This window comes from Nuphar pumila, chromosome 9 (assembly GCF_984573655.1).
Source record: "Nuphar pumila chromosome 9, dmNupPumi1.hap1.1, whole genome shotgun sequence".
NCBI lineage: Eukaryota > Viridiplantae > Streptophyta > Magnoliopsida > Nymphaeales > Nymphaeaceae > Nuphar > Nuphar pumila.
Genome location: NC_143257.1, coordinates 22,371,334 through 22,394,533, shown reverse-complemented (window position 1 = coordinate 22,394,533; position 23,200 = coordinate 22,371,334). Strand labels below are relative to the sequence as shown.

The window sequence follows — 23,200 nt, the reverse complement described above, 5'->3', positions numbered from 1 at the left end:
TTGGATGGGGACCATTTGCTTCATAAGATTGGATGTCCAATGTAACCTGCCTAGAATTGATGGGGGGACTTCTATAGATGAAATCTCCCATGAGACTTACCTAAGGCATCATGGAAGAACCTGTCTTAACGTGTTATATTGCGTTAATGCTATGATGGTCGGTTGCAGGTCTGAACGTGTTTTCCAATTAGATATGCCTGTTTTTCCTCATTTAGATGCGCTCCCAGCAAGCCCTGATCTACTAGGTGCATTAAGTTTTTTTCCGCCACCCCCTATGCCAGTGAAATCTTCTTATAGAAAGATAGAACGCAACAAGATGGGAAGTTAAAGAAAACCAAATCATCCATATTGATCCTACCTATGAGGGATGTGCAACTAATGTTTGTGCAAGAGTGAGTTTGTTACCATAAATACAATTGCATATGTATGGTGGTGTTTTGATGGGGCAGGGGCCTCACTCTGAAGTGGAATATGTCCTCCAAGCATAATTTTGAGACTGTTGCGTGGTGCATATAGTATTCATTACTTTCACGGTTGAGCTGAGATGTTTGAATATGGGTTGGCATCTATGTCACATGGGTGCGGGTGCGGGTGCGGCACAATTTTAAAATTTTTGGACACAGGGACTCGGCAAAAAAAAAAAAAAAAATATATATATATATATATATAATTTTATTTTATTTTTAAAATGCCACAGGTGTCTGTGCAGTCACAGACTGTGACTGTGCACAGGCACAGCACTGTGCACTGTGCACAGTCACAGACTGTGCACAGTGCACACTGCAAAGACTGTGCACTGTGCACAGTCTGTGACTGTGCACACTGCAAAGACTGCACAGTCACAGTGCCTTTTTTATATATATTTTTTTTAAATAAAAAATATAAAAAATTAGTTTTTTAGAGACATTTTTGGACTCGGTCAAAGTTGACCGAGTCCAAAATGTGGATGGACTCGGCCTGGACTCGTTGACCGAGTCCGACTCGGCGTTGACCGAGTCCGGGCCGAGTCCGAAGCCGCACCCGAGTCCGCACCCGTGTCGGGGCGTGTCGACTCGGGTGCGGCACCTCCTTAGCCGAGTCCGTGTGACATAGGTTGGCATATGAAGAAATTTTATCCGTATGAATAAAGGTTGTATGGGATCAACTATAGAGCTATGTCACATAGAGAGGACAACCAGGCAATCATACCCGTGTCAACATGGCCCAACACAAGTACTGGTACCAGACGCAACACAGGTACATGCTGGTCCGGATTGGGTTGGGTCCAACTTCGACCCTATTAGCATACATAAGAGGAAGAAGAGAAGATGCAAGAAGAGGTGAAGAAGTAGCTTCATTAGATTGCAAATAGGGTTACAACAAGATAAAAGAGGGTGTCGACCCCCTTAGACTCCACTACAGGACAAAACAGAGATAGTAGATTTGTGGGATAGGCTAGTTTACTGTAATGCCCCTATACTAGAATTTATGAACAAAAAGATACAATAAAGGGTATTACATATAATAGAACTATGGCATTTCCTCAACACTCCCCCTCAAGCTTGAGGTAATGAGAATACAATCAACCCAAGCTTGAACAAGAATGATTGGAATAAGGGTAAATTTTTTTAAAACAATCAGCTATCTGGATTTGAGTTCCAATGTATGCCCAGGAGATAACTCCATCCATATATGCCTGACGAGTAAAGTGACAATCTATCTCAATGTGTTCCTCTCATGAAATTTTGGATTTTTGGCGATATGGATATCACTTTGATTGTCACAATAGAAAGTAGTTGCCCTGTCTATATTTACTCCCATGTCGTGCAATAATTGATGTAACTTTTCTTGAAGGTATTTTCAAAAGAGTTTTTTCGATAAAAACTATCACTCCGTGCATCAAATATTAAATTAACCGGTTCACACTAGTGGTGAAGTCCGGGTCAAACTCAAGAAATGGGTTTAGAACTTTGTACTCTACGCAAAATTTTTTTTATTGCCTTGAATAAAATGTAAAGAAAACGAACTACCCTATTACAGAGGTTCGAGCAGAAATAAAATTATTACAAGCTAATAAATTAAATGGTCTGAGGCCCTAAAAAAATAAAATAAAGAAAAATAAAAATTTGCAAGGCTCTTTCCCTCACGATCTTGCTTCATTTGTCTGCACGTGCACAACCCTCGCTATCACGTTTTAATCAATCTTGTACCCACCTGCAAAACACAAAACCACAAAACAAACGACACAACTAGGCCATATAATCTAGTTAATGTTAGTTGCAGGAAATAAAGATCAAATCTAAAAAACCCAAAGAAAAATCTATGTATATTTAATTCTGAAGAAAAGAAAAAAAATCTAGACTAAAAAAATCAATAACCTCCTAACCTAATAGCAAACTGACCAAAGTAAAGCAGTTAAAGCCCGTGAATCAAATTCAGCCAAGCTCACTATTAAGTCTGATCGACAAAACAAATAGGGCAATTGGGCTAGCAGATCAGCCTGCCCGTGCCTGGTCAGATCTGCTCGGTTGTTGATCTGTGCAACAGATGTAGGCTGACAAATCAGCCTAGATTTGTGTAAAAAAAATAGCAGACAGAGTGCTGGCTGTCACGCAGACTGGCTCGGCCTGATCTGACAGATTTGCGTGGATGATGACAGATCAACTGTAGATTTGTCAGATATCGACAACAACTTAATAAATCTGTTCTGGTCTGATTTGACAGGATCAGGGTTCGACAAATCAGATTGGCTTGATCTAGTCTGCAGATTGGATTTGCGTTGGCAGATCAGATATGGGCTGAACTTGCTCTTGACTGACAGATCAAGTATGTCGATGATGACAGATCTGATTTTATATCAGAGAAATTTATTTTTTGTATTTTCTTTAGGGAAATAAAAAAAACTAAATCAAATAGAACACTAACCTGTATGCAGAAAATCAATATCAGTCTATATGAAATATCTAAAAACTATATGCATTCATAAATTCAGAAACCTATTCTACATGCAGGAATGTAAAGAGAAGGGAGAGAAGAGGCGTACTTGGGGTCACCTTCGACGGATTGGGGAGATCAGAGTGGCCTTCTCAAGATGATCACCCGTCATGCAACACCTCCGATAAAAAGAAACTCAAACTGGCGAGGAGAGAGAGAGAGAGAGAGAGAGAGAGAGAGAGAGAGAGAGAGAGAGAGAGAGAGAGAGAGAGAGAGACGTGTTTTTCAGAAAGGGAGGACGCTCCCCTCTCTCTTAACATTATTATTTATAATGTTAAGTTAGGTTAGGGGTGTTTAAGAAACTTTTCTAAACAAGTTTTCTAATTTTCAATAATTTCTCAAAACCACCTATTTCAAAAATTATTTTCTAAAAACTTTAGGTTCCTCTTTTTCATATGCATGCCCTACTCATATGCATGCCCTATTCTAAAAACTTTAGGTTCCTTTTCATATGCATGCCCTATTAAATACATACAACTTTAGGTTCCTCTTTTTAATTACCATTGCCCGCAGATACACCAAACGGGTACAATCCCCAATGTTAAGTTAGGTTCCCAAGGTAGCTTAACACACAATTTGTAGTTTATTACTGGGTTCTAAACTTAACCCTCGACCGAGTCACCTTCGGAACATTAGACCTCCACATCTAATGTCGGGAACATAAGAGACAACCCACGCCCATATGTGCCACTTCCTTGGTACAAAAAACAACAGTTGTGTCATACACACCACCCCCAGGTAAAGTGGTGGACTCTCCCTAAAACCGTGACCAGGAGAAGGAACCTCAATATCGGGTTAAGGGGACAAAATTTCAGCACACAGAGTTTTTTTATCCTCACAGTCTCCCCAAAACTGGATCTCTAAGATCTTCATTTTCCAGGTGGATGATCCCAGAATATATATTACACTGTTCTTATTTATTATATTTTTATTAAAGTTAATTCTTTAAATTTGCAACACCATATGCAAAAGTAAAGTGAAAACCCGCATCCTCCCTTGCGGGGATCCTTACGGGACTCCAGCCCGTGAGGACAACTAGAACAGTATAGTAGTGTGCCATACCAACTTGTGTGGTTTAAGTGATGCAATCAAAACATATATGAAAAGGAATCAACCCACGACTCTCAAGGCCGATGAGAGTCCATTTAGGCCATCGATGCATCACATAACAAAACAAAAGTAGTGTTTTATTCATAACACTAGGCCAAAATGCCAAAAGCATATGCACTCATGCAAACATAACCCAACCATATGCATGTCATTTCTCAATCATATGCATCTTCACTATGTGTGGTACCTACATCACATACGGGCTATGTCACATGGGTGCGGGTGCGGGTGCGGGTGCGACACGGGTGCGGCACAATTTTAAAATTTTTGGACACGGGGACTCGGCAAAAAAAAAAAAATATATATATATATATATATATATATAATTTTATTTTATTTTTAAAATGCCACAGGTGTCTGTGCAGTCACAGACTGTGACTGTGCACAGGCACAGCACTGTGCACTGTGCACAGTCACAGACTGTGCACTGTGCACAGTCTGTGACTGTGCACACTGCAAAGACTGCACAGTCACAGTGCCTTTTTTATATATATTTTTTTTAAATAAAAAATATAAAAAATTAGTTTTTTAGAGACATTTTTGGACTCGGTCAAAGTTGACCGAGTCCAAAATGTGGACGGACTCGGCCTGGACTCGTTGACCGAGTCCGACTCGGCGTTGACCGAGTCCGGGCCGAGTCCGAAGCCGCACCCGAGTCCGCACCCGTGTCGGGGCGTGTCGACTCGGGTGCGGCACCTCCTTAGCCGAGTCCGTGTGACATAGCATACGGGTATTAACCAATGCATATCTTTTTTGAGTGTGTGAGTGTACATGTAAGATTTCACATATTCATCAAGCACACATGCTCAAGAAGAAATATCAATAACCGAGTCATGCTCACGTTCATGATTGCGCAACCAGTATCATTTAATGCAAAAATAACATTTATAAAATTATCGGGCAGAAGTGTAAGCTTTGGCATATGCTAGGGAAGATGGCCGGGCTTACCAATCCCGGACCCCATCCTTCTAGCGAAACATTCCAGCATAGTCCCAAAGTTTGAGATTCTTGACATACACATAGGTATAGGTAGGTTCCAAATTTTTTCTTTTGTTCAGATCAGAATTTAGATCATACACAACATCTATTAAATCTGGACCAGTTTTTGGGACCAACAACATGTAATCATATACTTCACTGATATATCAATTGTACATGCATGGATATCCCATTGGAGCATACGATATCCGAATGTAAGCAGTGAATATAAAAATCCAAATTCTGGAATCATGTATTCAATCCAAGAATACAATACTCAAATTTCGGAAATAGCAATTTCATATTAGCCAAAAAGAAACCCAAGATTTCAATCAACCAAAAGAATTCGTTGGATTTTATTGGCTTGCACAGTGTCTTTCTTTCAAACAAAAGAAAAGAAATATGATGATTAAATATCAAGATCACCATTTACGCTCATTATATAGCTATGACCTATACAAACCAAAGTCTCAAAGGCAAGATGAACAAGAAGACTGTTTATTTGCTTAACAGACCTTAAAACAGGGAATGCCGAACCAAGTTGAAGCAAAGCACTAGAAATTTCATAAACCACACGCTCAGGAACACTGCGAAAACATATTAAAGCATGCAGTGGAACACAGTCCCCGTGTTACTAAAAAAAACAGGTTTCCATAGCCCCTCCTCTCAAAGAATCACACGAGATCGAGACCCATCTTCGATTCATCGCCCAAAATCAATAGAAGCACCGTACCTTTTTGGTGATTTTTCGGCGATCGGAGGCTGCCGTGGCGGGAGGATGCAGGCTGGTGTCGCTCCTCTCCACTGTCGTGGAGGAGGGTGCTCGCTGTGGCCTTCGATGGCAGCCAGAACTTTGCCGGCGACGGAGCCCCTTTCTCCGGCGTGCGCAGAGAGAGAGAGAGAGAGAGAGAGAGAGAGAGAGAGAGAGAGAGAGAGAGAGAGACCAGAATGTCGAGTGAGGGGCGGTTTTCCCCTTTTATTCGAGGTTTGACCCCTTCTCCCTCCAGAAGAGTCGGAGGGGTTGGTTACGCCATGCGCAACCCCCCCCCCCCCCCCCCTCCCTTTTCCTTTCTTGATCTGGCCTGCAAGAATCGTGCCCTAGGCACGATTCTTGCTCTCGCATCTCTATTAAAACTTGCACTCGGGTCCGGGTCTGAGCCCCGCGACCCGCGATACCGGATCCAAATTAGGATTTAGATCCGGGGCTAAAGGAATGTGGATCCTGTTATGCAAATAACGGTGGATCCACGAGTTGGATCCGATTGGGTCCAACTGTGGATTCAACCAAAAAAAAAGTTTTCCTTTATTTATTTCTTTATTTCATTATGATTATATATATATTACAATATATGTATATGGATATATGGATCCAGAAGGTGGATCTCGGACCCATCTACACCATCTTAAATAGTTATCACTCGAATTATTTAATTAATTAAAATTATTGCACTTATATATACATATAAGTTTATACGAGATAAATTTATTCGTAAAGATCCCTTTATGGGTCCCGGATCCGAGACTTGGATCCTAGGCCCAAATCAAAATGTTATGAAATTTGTATTATAATATATCTAAATAAATGCCTAAAAATTTGCGGTTATTACACTTACAACCTTTTTCCAGAATTCTTTAGGCATTCCACTATTAAATCTCAATGCCCTGGTAGTCTCCAATATATGTTTGTTCTTCCTTTCTGCCACCCCATTTTGTCTGTTTATGGTTGAAATGCAACTGTGTTCATAAATGCTTTTATAAAAGATTCGTACCTATGTTTATGGTTGACATGCAAATATGTTGTTCATAAATGCTATTATCAATGATTCATAACTAAGTTTGTGGTTGAAATGCAACTATGTTGTTCATAAATGCTATTATGAATTATTTATACGTATGTTTATGGTTGAAATGTAAATATGTTATTCATAAATGATATTATGAATGATTCATACATATGTTTATGGTTAAAATGCAAATATGTTGTCATAAATACTATTATGAATGATTCGTACCTATGTTTATGGTTGAAATGCATCTATGTTGTTCCTAAATACTTTTGTGAAAGATTCATACTTATGCTTATGGTTGAAATACAAATATGTTGTTTATAAATGCTATTACGAATGATTCATACCTATGTTTGTGGTTGAAACACAACTATGTTGTTCATAAATGCTATTATAAATGATTCATACCTATGTTTGTGGTTGAAATGCAGCTATGTTCATAAATGCTATTATGATTGATTTATATCTATGTTTATAGTTGAAATGTAAATATGTTGTTCATAAATGCTATTATGAAATACATATGTTTATGGTTGAAATGCAAATATGTTGTTTATAAATGCTATTATGAATGATTCATACCTATGTTTGTGGTTGAAATGCACCTATGTTGTTCATAAATACTTTTATGAAAGATTCATACCTATGCTTATGGTTGAAATGCAAATATTATCTTCATAAATGCTGCTATGAACGATTTATACAATAAAACTATGACATTTCCTCAACAGACCCAACCCAATTTTTTTGTTTGTCCTCGGTGAAAGGCAGGAAGGAAGAAGAAAAAAGAGGAGAAAGAAAAAGAAAAAGAAGGAGAAGGAAGAAGAAAAAGAAAAAGGAGGAGAAGGAAGAAAAAAAAAAGAAATAGGAAGAGAAGGAAGAAGAAGATGAAAAAGGAAGCGAAAGAGGACGAGAGAGAGAGAGAGAGAGAGAGAGAGAGAGAGAGAGAGAGAGAGATCATGCCCTTTTTATTAAAAAGAGAATTTCATTGCCCCTCTCCCTTATTTTCAAAAATTACATTCTCCCCCTCCCTTACAAACTTTTTCTTTAATTTCTGGTATTTTCCTGCCGTTTTTTTTCATAAAATTATGGTCACCTCCCTTACAGTCTTTTTTTTTTTATTTATTTTTGATATGGACCATATTATAGATCCAGACCCAAACTGTCTTTATCAACACACACACACACACACACACACACACACATATATATATATATATATACAGCCGTGTCCCTGTACCCTCATTTTTTTAAATTGCCGTGTCGTACCCGTACCCATGAGACATAGCTATAGAGGCACTTAGTAGGCTCCTGCACATTTAAGCTTATGTTTATGGCTGACAGCTCTTCAATTCATTTAAGTGATGCATATATTAGCAGCATAAATGTGAGTGAGATCAGCCATTAGAAAAGTTTTGAAGATTTGATCTCGTGGTTGAGTGTGTATGCATTTGAGAACTTGTAGACTGTGTCAGACTGCACAATTTGTGTGGTGACCGCTTTGGCATGTTTGCTAACAAGATCATCCTTTTACGGAGTGAACTACTCTTTTCTTTCCAGTCAAATATTAGTTGGCACTATTACGTGTGAGATTTTCTGGAAGGTGCTATTTCTTTGGGCCTTGATTGCATTTTATTGCACATCGACTTTGACGCTGCATTAATAGCTTTACTTATTTTGTTAATTTTTATGCATATAGTTTTGGTGATTATTTATCACTGCATCTTGTAATATTCTTTCACTGCTGAAGGGGAATTTATATGTTTTTCTTGCTAAGAGGAAATCGTTTGTGAGAAATATGGGGCAACACCAATTCCGACAGATTTTTGTATATTACCAATTCCCATAATGGTTTTACACCTACACCCTTTGCTATTTCTTTCTCCTGGATAACTCATTTAGCTAGAGCAATAAATACTCTTGGCACAACTTTTCTCTCTAACTTATTGTCAAAAAGGCCTGCAGCAATTATAATTTTCTTGTATATGCTATATATTCAGATCGCTTGTCAGCCTTTGAAATTTCTGCTATTAACAAATCTCATTTACTACCTTTGCAAATTTTAATTTGCATTTGATGAATTTGATGTTTCTCTACCTACAAGCATTGCTTTTATATGATTTTCATAAACGATTTTATGCAATCTCCTTGATTGAATAATCTGATGTGATTTGCAGAGAGATTCGTTGTTGTTTCATACAATATCCTTGCTGACTATCTTGCTAGGAATCATCAGATGAGGCTTTATGATCACATACCTCCTCGTATATTGGATTGGGAGTGGCGTAAGAGCAGGATATTATTTGAGCTTGGACTCTGGGATCCTGACATCATGTGTCTTCAGGTTTTTGCCACAATCATTTCCTGCATTATGGAGCTGATCAATCATTGATCTGCAATCTCTATTTGTTCATCCACTGTTTGAAGGACTGGCCATGTTAACTTTGTTTCTGCTTTCCATATTTGGTTGTGTTCACTTTCTCTTTCCATTCTCCACTAATCCTTTTTTGGTCTAAATAGTTTAATTAATAACATCTGAAATTCATGTTCAAGCATGCATTTCTTTCTGAATGTCAACAACATGAATGCTGATATTATTCTTATAGGAAAGTTGGCAGCATAGTAGATATGGAGTTTGAACTTTCATTGTTATACCTTGTGATTACTGTCCAGTTCATTAACAGTTTTACTAGCCTCAGTGCTTAACGTAACTGTAATTTTGTTATTTAAACTACTTGCATTGTACTATACTTTTACAATCATTTTCAACTTAATTTTCTGTCAGGAGGTTGACAGGTTCCAAGAATTACATGATGAGCTTAAGTTCAGAGGATACAGCGGCACTTGGAAGGTGTCCTCTATTAACTTTTTATATACTCTGTCATGAATATTGCTTAAAAAAACTACATTTTTCAATTGGTTGGTTATCAGTATTGGCCTGTTGACAAGTTAGTGCTTCTTGCTTCCTAGTTTAACAATTTTATGATTTGATTTGGCAACTGTGAAGTTCTGAAAAATTTAAGATCATAATTAGGTGGTGTTTGATTTGATTGGACAGTCTGAGTCGCTCCTGTGTGGATGTGCATGCGTGTGCATGTGGATGTGCATGTGCATGTCTGGTGGTTTTCTAGCTTACTGGAAATCACAATCTTATATAATGGTGCCTGATTTTATAACTTTTTTTTGGATGGATTTTACTTGTTGATGCACTTGAGTAGCCATAAGGCCTATGACTGGTGTCATGTTGTAATGAAATATTCTCTTGCCGCTTGTAGTGCTTTAGACATAAATCACTTGAAAGTTTTTATGGTTACACTGCAGATGCGTACTGGCCTTCCTGTTGATGGATGTGCAATGTTTTGGCGATTAGATAGGTAAAATACTATGTTTACAGAATTTTTTTCTTAGTTTGGAGTGACCTTAAAAATGTGTAAGAGATAATTAACATGGTTTTGTACTAGCAATTCTCTAGAAGTTGGTTTAATTTTTTTTGGATTTTGCTTGTTCATTCAAACTGATTATTCACCCTATTGACAGAAATGCAGTCCATTTGATCTACAATATGATGTTGCTTGCACTTAGAATATAAGTTTTTATTTTTTTGGATGTTTTTTTGAGAATTTAACCTCATATACAGATGTTTTAGCAATAGTTACTGGAAGCAGTACTATAAGGCTGGAATTGCGATTCCCAGGAAGCGCAACTGGAAGCAGTGTGAAATCGTGCTTCTTATGCATGGGAATCCCGATTCCCGCTCATGGGAACCCCGATTCCCACTCATGGGAACCCCGATTCCCACCCATGGGAACCCCGATTCCCATGACTGAGTTTTTATTTTCATTAGAATTCTAATTCCCAAGTTAAGGAATTCAATTCCTCATATATAGGAATTCTAGTTCCCCACCAATTGTAGTGTGATTTTGTCTAATGCAGCCACAAGCACATCTTTTTTCTCTTGTTTATCTCAAATAAATGCATAAATTTGCATAGCATATATAATATAATTCCACATGACTTTGACTTAGTCTTACTGTTTTGATTGCAAAAACAATTCCTTTTTTTTTTTGAATTACCATATCGAGTTTGATATGTTTTCTGTATGTATGTTGTACTGTTATGCTCTCTCTTGGTTGCAGTTGTTTGTTCTTTGTTTCATAATATAGCTACATCTGATCAAAACTTCAAATTGCTGAATTCTTGAATAGACGAGAAATAGCTTATCAGCCTAATTTGTTTTACTTTTTGCGCAATAACTCAGTAGCTTTTTATGTATCTTATATGCAGATTTATTATATTACAAGTACTATATTCATACCTACGTTAATATAAAAGCATTAGCAATACATAATTAGCTGTATGTTCTTAGATGTTAGTGCTTTGTTAGCATATATATATATATATATATATATATATATATATATATATATATATATATATATATATATGTTGAAACCACGATTGAGTACGCAGGAAGAGAGAGAGAGAGAGGGAAAGTCTCTAATTCTATTAGGGTTTAATCTCTACTTAAATAGACATTAAACAAGAGCACCAAATTACAAAAATAACCCTCACACAATATATAATAACACGTAAACCCAAAATGCCCTTATAGCTGTCTCAACACTCCTCCTCAAGCTGGAGCATAGATATCAATCATGCTCAGCTTGTCACAACAGTGAGAGAAACTCGGCCTCGCCAGAGCCTTGGTAAAGCTTCGGAAGATACATGATCGGTGCAGATATACCCAGCATGAACCAAGTCGCGAACATAGTGACAGTTAACTTCAATATGTTTAGTCCTTTCATGAAATACTGGGTTGTTGGCAATATATGTAGCAACCCTATTGTCACACATCATCAACATAGGTAGGGATACTTTTACCTGAAGCTCGATCAAAACTGATTTTACCCACATAATCTCAGCTGCGGTCTGGGCCATCGCTCGATATTCAGATTCATCACTTGACTTGGCTACAACGGTTTGTTTCTTACTCCTCCAGGAAACAAGATTTCCTCCCACAAACACACAAAATCCAGATGTTGACTTCCTATCTTCAACAAACCCCCCATAATCTGCGTCAGTGTAAGCAATAACGTCCAAGGAAGGATTTCATTTAAACAACAGACTTTTACCAGGAGATGACTTTAAGTACTTGAGAACTATCATAGCTGCATCCCAGTGAACTTTGCTAGGTTTGTCCATGAACTGACTGATTTTACTCACGGCTAATGAAATGTTAGGTCTAGTAACAGTCACATATAACAACTTACCCACCAAGGATCTAAAGCTGGTACTATCCACATAGTCAGACTTCTCATCGAACATGTGAGTTTTGGGATCCATTGGAATGTTAGCTGGCTTAGCTCCTAGCATTCCGGTCTCTTTTAATAAATCCAACACATACTTTCTTTGCGACAAAACTAAGCCCTCTTTGTTTCTTGCAACCTCGATACTCAAAAAATATCGAAGGTGACTAAGATCTTTAGTTACAAAGTGTTTATGAAGATGATCCTTTGTTGTAGAAATATCTTGGGCACTGCTCCCTGTTAATATGATGTCATCGACATATACCACCATAACAACAATTCTAGCATTGGTTTTCTTGATAAACAAGGAGTGATCTGAAGCTGACCTGACAAATCCAAAATTCGACATTACCTCAAATAATTTGTGAAACCATGCCCGAGGGCTTTGCTTCAGGCCATAAATAGCCTTCTTCAACTTGCACACCTTCTGACACTCCCCCTGAACCTCGAAGCCTGGGGTTTGTAATGAAATGGTGGTCTTCAACAAATGCACAAATAACTCACAAACAAGTGTCTATTTGAGACACTACAAGCATGACCCTTGAAAGGGTATAAAAGGAAGAACACTTGAAAAATAAATAATACTTTATTCATGAACAAAATGCTTAAGAAACATTGTTTTACATTGAAGGGGTTCACCCCTATATATACAAAAAAGTGGAAGAGAGGAGAGCTCATTTTGAGCTCTCCAAAAGAGACGTTGGATTCCAACGTCTCTTAATATAGTTGTTGGACTACAGTCCAACAACATTTATTATTATAGCTGTTGGACTATAGTCCAACAACATTTATTATAGCTGTTGGACTACAGTCCAACAGCTATTTGCACAGTCAAGTTCCAACAGGAACTTGATTGGATCAAATATCTAGTTTCTATTGAACTAGATGCTAAAAAAGAAAATAAAGAAAAATAATAAAAGAAAATAATAAAAGAAAATATAATAATATTAAATAATATATATATATATATATATATTACAATTTACATTTTAACACTCCCCCTCAAACTTACGGTACAATGAGCGAAAGTTTGTCTAAGAGGAAGTGAAATCTGGGAGCAGCGAGAGGCTTGGTGAAGAAGTCTGCTAATTGATATTCTGATGTAACATATGGCAGATCAATGGTTCCATGTAAGTATTCCTCTCTGACATAGTGACAGTCCATCTCAATGTGTTTAGTGCGCTCATGAAATGTCCGGTTGCTTGCAATGTAGATCACACTTTTGTTGTCACAGCACATCTTTGAAACTTGTGTTGCTTTAGCTCCCATATCCGCTAGCAATCGTCTGAGCCAAACAACCTCCATAGTGGTGGTTGCCATGGCTCTGTATTCAGCTTCGGTGGAGGAAAGAGAGACTTTCTGCTGCTTCTTGCACCTCCACGAAATTAAGGTTTCACCTAGGAACACACAAAAACCAGTAGTTGAGTGTCTATTATTGGGATCACCTCCCCAGTCAGCATCAGTATATGCAATTAAATTTAATGAAGATGAAGCAGACAAGAAGAGTCCTCGTGAAAGAGAGGATTTTAAGTATCTAATAATACGCAAAATCGCTCCCATGTGCACGGAGGTGGGAGCATGCTGAAACTGACTGACTGTATGAACCGCATGAGTTATATCTGGCCTAGTAATGAAAAGATAAGAAAGAGCTCCAACAAGCTGTCTATAAGGAGTAGGATCATCAAGAAGTTCTCCATCCTCAATTTTCATTTTAACATTGACAACTTCTGGAGTGTCTACTTTCTTATCATCTGTAATTCCAGACCTGAAAACGATATCAAGAGCAAATTTAGATTGAGATATCAAATACCCCCGAGGGGAATAAGCAACTTCAATGCCTAAAAAATATCTTAATAAACCTAAGTCAGTCATTTCAAAGTGAGTTTTAAGAAGAGATTTGATATTTGCAACTCCCTGTTTGTCGCCTCCGGTGATGATCATATCGTCCACATAGAGAAGAAGAATAATGATGCCTGCATCAGATTTCTTAACAAACAAAACAGTGTCAGTTAAACAAGGTTGAAAACCAATATCAAGCATACCATGACTAAATCGGTCATACCAGGCTTTTGGAGCCTGTTTAAGACCATAAAGAGCTTTTTCTAGACAAAGAGCTTTACCCTTAGGGATACTAATACCAGGTGGGGCTTCCATGTATACTTCTTCAACGAGATTCCCATTCAGGAAAGCATTTTTGACATCTAATTGAAAGATAGGCCATGTTCTAATGAAGGCCAAGGCTATTAAAGTTCCAACAGTGGTCATACGGGCCACAGGAGCAAATGTTTCTTTATAATCGATGCCATACTCTTGGGCATATCCTTTTGCTACTAAACGGGCCTTATATCTTTCCAGGGTCCCATCACTTTTGGTTTTGACTTTGTATACCCACCTACAACCTATAGGTTTCTTACCCGAAGGGATATCTTGTATCGTCCAAGTATTGGCCTTTTCTAGTGCATCCAATTCTATTTTCATGGCTTCTATCCATTCTATATGATTTTTGGCTTGAGAATAGGATGATGGTTCAACATATGATTGTATTAATGTAATGGCGGCCCTATACGTGGGTGAAAAAGATTCATAAGACACAAATTTTTCTGGAGGTTTAGAGATTCTAGACGTTCTTCTAGGTGAGACTTCAGAGTATTTTTGTAATGCACATGGAAGATTTTGCTCTCTACATCTTGAATATTGTAGACTAACATCCCTATGGATTTGCTCTTCATTATCATCATTTTCAACAACAATAGGACTTTGATCATTGTCAAGGTCACATCCAACATCACATTCATTGGATTTTGAAGTTGGATCAATTAAAAACGAGTATTCAGTGACATCCTTGGATTTTTCAAATTCAAAGAAGCTTTCTTTTTCCAAAAAAAATACATTTCTTGACACATATAATTTGTCATTTTGAAAATCGAAATACCTGTAGCCTTTTTGATTATCAGCATATCCTAAAAAGGCACATGGGATTGCACGAGGAGAGAGTTTGTCATTTCTGTTGGTGAAAACAAAACATTTGCATCCAAAGACTCTTAATCTAGAATAATCTGGAGTTAAATTAACAAGCTTTTCTATTGGAGTTGTATTCTTTAATGAGGAAGATGGCATCCTATTAATGAGGTAGGTGGCAGTTAGAACCGCTTCAGCCCAAAAACTTTTTGGAACTTGATTTGCAATTAGCAATGTCCTAGTAGTTTTCATAATGTGCCGATGTTTGCGTTCGGCTAGGCCATTCTGTTGTGGAGTGTGTGGACATGATCTTTGATGTGTAATACCATGTAAATTGAGATAGTCTTTGAATTCGTTGGACATAAATTCTCCCCCTGAATCAGTGCGAAAAACAGAAATATCATTTTGAAACTTATTTTTAAACATTTTATGAAATATTTGGAAGTTAGTAAAGACATCAGATTTATGTTTAAGAAAATAAATCCAAGTATGTCTAGAAAAGTCATCAACAAAAATGACATAATATGTATAACCACCTTTGGAAATAACTGGTGCGGGGTCCCAAACATCCGAATGTATTAACTCAAGTGGTCGTGAGGAAACAAAAGTTCTACTAAGAAATGGTAACCTTTTCATTTTGCCAAGAATGCAGTCTTTACAAGAAAAATTTTCAGAATTACAAAATTTTTCCAAACTTGGAAAATATTGAATTTTAGACATATGAGGATGGCCAAGCCTTTTGTGCCATAAATCCAATTCTAATTTCTGAATATTATAACAAAATGCATTCTTGGGTAATTCCAAAAAGTCCATGTAATAAAGTCCTCCTTCTCTATGGCCTTCCCCAATCAGCTTCCCTGACTGGCGATCCTGTACCCAACAACCATGAGAAGAGAAGGAGATATTACATCCATAATCAGATATTTGCGAGACAGATAAGAGATTCAAATTAAGTTTAGGGATATATCTAACTTCTGGGATAAAAAATCTTTTGGATTTTTGAAGATTTTCAAAACATCCTATTCCTTTTACTTCAAGAGATGTGCCATCGGCTGTAAAAACCTTTGACACACTTGAGTTATTTTTAAGACATTCGGATAGACTATTAACATTTGGGGTCATATGAAAAGAAGCACCAGAATCTAAAAGCCAAGGAAAGTTACCTGGACCGGAGAAAGATGCAACTGCCGCTCTAGTTGAGGCTTCGGTTGAGGAGGATACCCCTTTGAGAAGAGGTTGAAGGATTTTCATCAATTGAGCCATAGACACAGGTGCATCTTGATCTTTTGACTCAGATTCAACAGATGCAACTCTTTTTTCTTCTTTTCTTTTTAACTTTGGACATTGAGGCCTATAGTGCCCTGGTTCATGATGACAAATAACTTTTCTTTTATCAAAGTCGCCGTTTTGCCTTCCAAAATGAGGCGGCTTGTAAGTACGAGTATGATTCCCCGGTCTAGATACAGCTAAAACAGAGTCATTATCAACTTTTGGAGTACTTTTTCTAAGTCTATTTTCCTCCATGGTGAGCTCTTCTATAGTATCAACAATAGAAGGAATTTTTCCACGATGTAAAAGGGCCGATTTGGTGGATTCAAACTACGGCCTTAGACCATTCACAAATTGATAGAAATGTTCCATATCGAGTTGCTTTTGGCGAAGCTCGATGTCTTCGGCACAATGCCATTTGGGCTCAAGAAGAGCCAACTCTTCCCAAAGTTCGGACAACTCATTATAATATTCTCGAATAGTTTTATCTTTTTGAGTCATTGTCCGAACTTTATCTTGTAAATTGCATACATGTGCAATATCTTTAAGGGAATACATGTTTTTGAGGTATTCCCAAGCCTTATCGGCATGCTCAAACTTAGCTAGACTAGAGCATTTTTTAATGTCTATGCCATTGATGAGCCATGACATAATTTTTGCATGCCCTATCCTCCATTCTTTCCATTTCTTTTCATAAGTGGCTAACGCCTTACTCTTCTCTTCTTTCGTTAGAGGAACCTCTTTATCACCCTCTTTCTTGGTAAGAGATAGTTTAGGTTCCAAATCGGAACCATCCACTATACCCCATAAACCTTTTCCCCAAATGTGGTGCTTCATAATCGAAGCCCACATTACATAGTTAGTATCATTTAGCTTCATAGGAATGATGGTGATCTTATCATTGTCATCCATCTTTTACAAGGGTAAGAGAGGAATAAATAGGAGGAGAGAGAGAGAAAAATAAAAAGAAAAGAAAAAGAGTAGACAAAGGAATAAGAGAGGATACAAAACCAAAATTTTTGTAGCACAAGTTCGCCTTTCTTCAAACAAATCTTCTTGAGCCAAGAACAAGGTGATGAAACACCTTTTGTAAATGTGGCACGGAAATCGAGGCGGAAGCACTTCAAGATCTAAGGATTTTGTAGCTCTGATACCATGTAATGAAATGGCGGTCTTCAACAAATGCACAAATAACTCACAAACAAGTGTCTATTGGAGACACTACAAGCTTGACCCTTGAAAGGGTATAAAAGGAAGAACACTTGAAAAATAAATAATACTTTATTCATGAACAAAATGCTTAAGAAGCATTGTTTTACATTGAAGGGGTTCACCCCTATATATACAAAAAAGTGGAAGAGAGAGAAGAGCTCATTTTGAGCTCTCCAAAAGAGACGTTGGATTCCAACGTCTCTTAATATAGCTGTTGGACTACAGTCCAACAACATTTATTATTATAGCTGTTGGACTATAGTCCAACAACATTTATTATAGCGGTTGGACTACAGGCCAACAGCTATTTGCACAGTCAAGTTCCAACAGGAACTTGACTGGATCAAATATCTACTTTCTATTGAACTAGATGCTAAAAAAGAAAATAAAGAAAAATAATAAAAGAAAATAATAAAAGAAAATATAATAATATTAAATTATATATATATATATATATATATATATATATATATATATTACAGTTTACATTTTAACAGTTGCATGAGACAATTTCATGCAAATCCCCATACAAAAAGGCATTCTTGACATCCAACTGAAACAGGGGCCATCCATGGTGCACAACCAACAGAAAGAACGAGACAAATAGTGCCAAGACGAGCAAATGGGGAAAAAGTTTCAAAAAAGTCAACTCCATAAGTCTGAGTATAGCTTTTTGCAACCAACCAGGCTTTGTACCGTTCAATTGACCCATCCGAGTTATATTTAATGCTATATACCCATTTGCAACCTACAATATCTGCATCAGTGGGAGGATCAACCAAGTCCCAAGTGCCTCGAGACCATAGAGCATCCATCTCATCACGCATAGCCTGCATCCATTTGGAGTAGAGTAGAGCTTGACTGTGATGAAGCGGCATAGAGGAGGCAAACAAAGCTGAAATAAAATTCTTCATAGATGCCCCAAGGTTAACTTCTGAAACAAATTGCGAGATGGGGTGGAGAGTGCACTGTCTCTTTCCCTTGCGCAAAGCAATGGGAAGATCATTATTAGGAGCATAAACTGCAGTTTGCTCAGAAATACTTACCTCAGGAGAAGGAGACAACAGAGGCATGGAGGTAGGTGGTACCCTGTGAGAGTATACTATGGGAGGGTTTCGATAGCAAGACATTATGATGGAGCCAAGGACTGAGGAGGGAGTGACTCTAACAGAAACAGAGGAATTGGCAGAGGAAGGGAATCACCAAGGCTCTCCTGTAATCTTGGAGTAGTACTCGAAAAGTATGGAATAGACTCAAAGAAGGTGACGTCCGCACTAACATACTCTTTATGAGATATAGGGTCATAGCAACAATATCCTTTTTGGTTTTTAGGATACCCAAGGAAAACATATTTAATAGACTGTGTAACAAGTTTATCTCGATCAGGACCCAATTTTTTCCTCAATGAACTTCACTTTTTTTTAAAAGTTGTCTTTTTACACCCACCATTTTATCATTACAACAACAACAACTACACCTTCATCCCAAAACAATTGGGGTCGGCGATATGAACCAAAAAAGAAAATCATTCTTGGTCTTCCACATGAATCCTTCTCCTCCAATCATTTCTATCCAATGCCATGTCCTCGGTGAGGTTCAAAGCATTCATATTGTAAAACTCGCATTTTTCCTGCTTCCCATTTGAAATTTTAATGGAAAATTATTAATTTGGAGCCTGGGATCCAAGTTTCGGATCCAGGATCCATATATAATATCATATATATATATAATATATCACATAAATGAAAGCTAACGTGTGGATCCGCAGTTGGATCCATTTGGATCCGACCTACGGACCCACTTCAGTAAGCCATCACGGATCCAACCCAAAAAGGGGCTCCCGGGTTTGGACCCGAGCCGTGCCCCGTGAAACGAAAAAAAAAATACAAGTAACAGGGTAAGCCCGATAAGAACCTGCTAGGGTTCTTTCAGAACCCTAGTAGGAGTCCGCAACACTGTTGGGGTGGGGGAGCACAGTGCAGCCGTCGGGGAGGTTTCCTCCCTTTTCGGGAGGCCACCCTCCTACAAATGGGGACCCTCAAACTCCTCTTCCTCCCACTCTCGCTGTCTCGTTTCTCCCTCTACCTCTTGCTCTGCTAGGCTCGGTGCCTCCCTCTACCAGCTTCCTCCCCTCTCCCTCTCGTTTCGGGTGTGACAGCAGGACACCGCCGCCGCCGACCTCCTTATCTCAACAATAGCAACCCAAACGCCGATCAAGGTAGGACCTCTGTGCTTTTCTCTTGGGTATTGAGAGTGTCGAGCATGTTGAAGTGGGTTACAGGGAAGCCCTAACTCGAGCGACTGGGGTCCCTCTGATTTTCGGTCGCCATGGAACACTGGCTCATGGCTGACGGAAACCCCAAGTCGGAGTTGGGGGTTTCGACAGCTGCGAAACCCAATAGTTGGAAATTTGGGAATCCGAAATCCCAAACCCCTGATTTGGGAAATTTCAGATTTGTCCCACCATTAAAAGGTAATTGGCTTGGGTATTCTGCTAAGTATGGAAGGGGTTTTCCCTGGATGAGTTCAGATTTCTGAAGAGAGTAGATGACTTGAAGTCATGGAAACCGAGATTTTTCGGTCTCCCTGAGTGGTGGTCTTCGGCGAAAGTTTTGTTTGATAGGCCGAAGGGTAGTCGAGCTACCTGGTGATTGCCGCGTGTGCTTTAATTTTCCATGCACATTGTATCTGAACAAGCCGTTATTAGTGTCCTTGCCTCTAAGATTTATCTGTGATGGATAGCATGCTTCGTGAAATCCCAGTTAAAGTTGGATTCAGTGTTTTTTTTTCATGGTTCATTTTAGGCAGTTTTACCATGTTCCCATCAGTGGTCTGTCATGTTTCCTTTTTGTTCTCTCTTGACATTGTTCTGAAATGAATTGTCTTTTACTTAAGGTACATAATCAAACTTGCTTAACAGGTAAATAGGTTATTAGTAGGAATTGAATTGTTGCATGGATCCATGGCAAAATTTTGTTTCTAAGTTAAGTTCAGGGCCCAAGCTGAACGCCACACACTGTTTCGATTCCGATCATTCGCTGTGATTTTCTGTACATAGGATAACAGGAATAACATGTCTGTATAAGGCAGGTTAGGACTATGCGATGAACTTGAAAAAAAAATGTGTATGCTCGGGTAAAGTGATGCATGGTTAAGTGCACTACATATTCCTATTCATGCTGAATTATTAGATGGAATCACTTGTGTTTTAATTGATTGTTAAATTGCTGCAAATGTACTAATGAAATACACATATATATATATATATATTTGTGTTATCATAATGACAAGAATGAGTGTCTGCAGTTGGATCAGAACATGTGCATATTCCTTTTGATTTTCACATGAGTAATCAATGACAACTTAGCTGCCTATTATAATGATTTTCGATTTCACATAAAGTTGCCTGTACTCCATAATTCCAAATGTCATGTTAACTGCCTGTTATTATGATATTTTGTTTTATATGAAATTTCATATTTTATCTGATGTCTAGTTAGCTGCCTATTATGATGAGATTCTGTATCATAGGAAGCTGCATATTTAATTGATGCCTGTGTAACTGTACACTAAGCAAGGGTTCAACCTCCTACTAGGCTGCATGTCAAGCTGATCCTTAATGTTTTTTTTAATGCATAATGAGGGGCTCTTCGATTACTACTTAGCTGTATATGAAATTGATATACACAAGTGGGTTATAACACACCTGAGATATCATGGTATGATCCCTAGATGAATCAATGTGGTCAACATAACTAGATGGATACCCAGTGTGGGTACTTGGACTGTTAGCCTGTGTACTATGGCAATAAAACTGAGGAGAAACTTAACCTTAAATCTTGTGTGCTTGACTGGTTTAAAGGCGTCGGAGCACTCTGAGTGGGTTTGTACAATAAATAAATATTTTTTTTTTGGGATGTTTAGGCCTTGGTAAAATGATTAAGGTCGGGAACCTACTACTAAGATAATAGGAGGTAGTTTGGGGGAAACGCTCCTCTACTGTGGATAATTTAAATAAATGAAAGAATTAACTCACTCAGATTCGGGCTTACCTTGGACAGGATAGGTGGTACAAAACTCCGGGGACATGTGTTTAACTGTTTCGAGCTAAAGTGACTCGTTGGTCCCCAGTCCTCGGAGTTGGGGGACCCAGACTACCAATATGTCCTAGGTGGTAGCTCTTTGTTTTTCTGCAGAAGTTAGGGATGCATCCTGTTTGGTTTTTGGCCTTTGGGAGGTTCTCTCGGTCACTGGACGCTCCCTTATGATTTACAGTTTCGGTTAAAACGTTCGGGTTAATAAAACACCCATGAATAATAAACCCCTGAATGTTCTTTTCAGTTACGGGTGATTCGGCCCGCGAGTACCCGCGGGATAATTAAAGATAAACATTTGAATTAGATCATTTAGGTATCACATCTGAGTAGGTAGTGATAGATTTACAATTTTATACATATATAGTTACTTGTGACATGTAAATATTTAATTTCAGCATGCTTTATATTTTGAGCTTGTGATGAAATGAAATCCTGAAATGTGTGGATATGAGATAATTGAATTCATATTGTGACTGTTACATGAAAGTTATGCATGTTATTGTTATTGTTGTTGCATAATATGCTTTTCTTACTTAATTACAGCTGTTGTATAATCTGCCTACTTGCTTAAGATATATGTCTCTTATGGCATAATCTGTTTTATGTGCTATTGCCTATGCTAAAGAATTATACTTGACACCCACATCACATACTAGATTCATGATATACCTGTATTAAAAATTATAGTAATTCCTACTTAGACAGTTGTAGTCTAATTCCTATAATTTTACAAATTTTCAGGTAAAGTGTAGAGTTATGAGCGGTTGCGGGATGAGGCATCGGATCGAGATTTTGGATTTATTGTTCCAGAGATAGTTTGAGTTCCTTTTATGTTTTTAAAACTCTGATGTCGTTATTCATTGATAGTGAAATGAAATAAATGTTTTGGCTTGCTCTCCACTGTAATGTTCCAGGATGTTTAACCCTACAATATTTATTGTTTCCGCTGTTATAAAAAAAATCCTTAAAATATGGGTTAAAATTTCGGGGCATTACACATATCCTTTCCTATCATCTCCGTTCAAGTCTTCTTAGGCCTACCCCGACCTCTTTTAACTAATATATTTTCTCATTTCTCCATCCTTCTAACTGTAGCATCATTAGGCCTTCGCCGAATATGTCCAAACCACCGTAAACGATTCTCTCTCATCTTATTTTCAATGGATGCAACGCCTACCTTCTTACGTATCTCTTCATTTCGAATCTTATCTTTTATTGTATTTCCACACATCCATCTAAGCATACGCATCTCAACTACACTCATTTTTTGAATATGATGTCTCTTGGCAGCCCAATATTCCGTACTATATAGTAAAGCGAGCCTAATTGTCGTCCTATAAAACTTTCCCTTCAATCGCAATGACATTCTACGATCGCACAACACTCCACTTTCCCTTTTCCATTTCATCCACCCAACCTTTATCCTATGATTTGCATCTCCATCAATTTCTCCATACTTTTGAATGATAGATCCCAAATATTTGAAACAGTCATCCATCGATATTTCTTG

General features: G+C 38.0%; 1 protein-coding gene across 1 annotated transcript in view; it reads left to right on the top strand.

Moving 5' to 3' along the window:
* LOC149828489 (DNAse I-like superfamily protein) overlaps positions 1-23,200 on the top strand; it is a 133,827-nt gene that overhangs the window by 880 nt on the left and 109,747 nt on the right. The window contains exons 3-5 of the mRNA XM_090016865.1: positions 9,026-9,192; positions 9,634-9,699; positions 10,170-10,222. Of these exons, the coding sequence (XP_089872991.1) occupies positions 9,026-9,192; positions 9,634-9,699; positions 10,170-10,222 (286 nt within the window). The remainder of the gene's footprint in view (positions 1-9,025; positions 9,193-9,633; positions 9,700-10,169; positions 10,223-23,200) is intronic.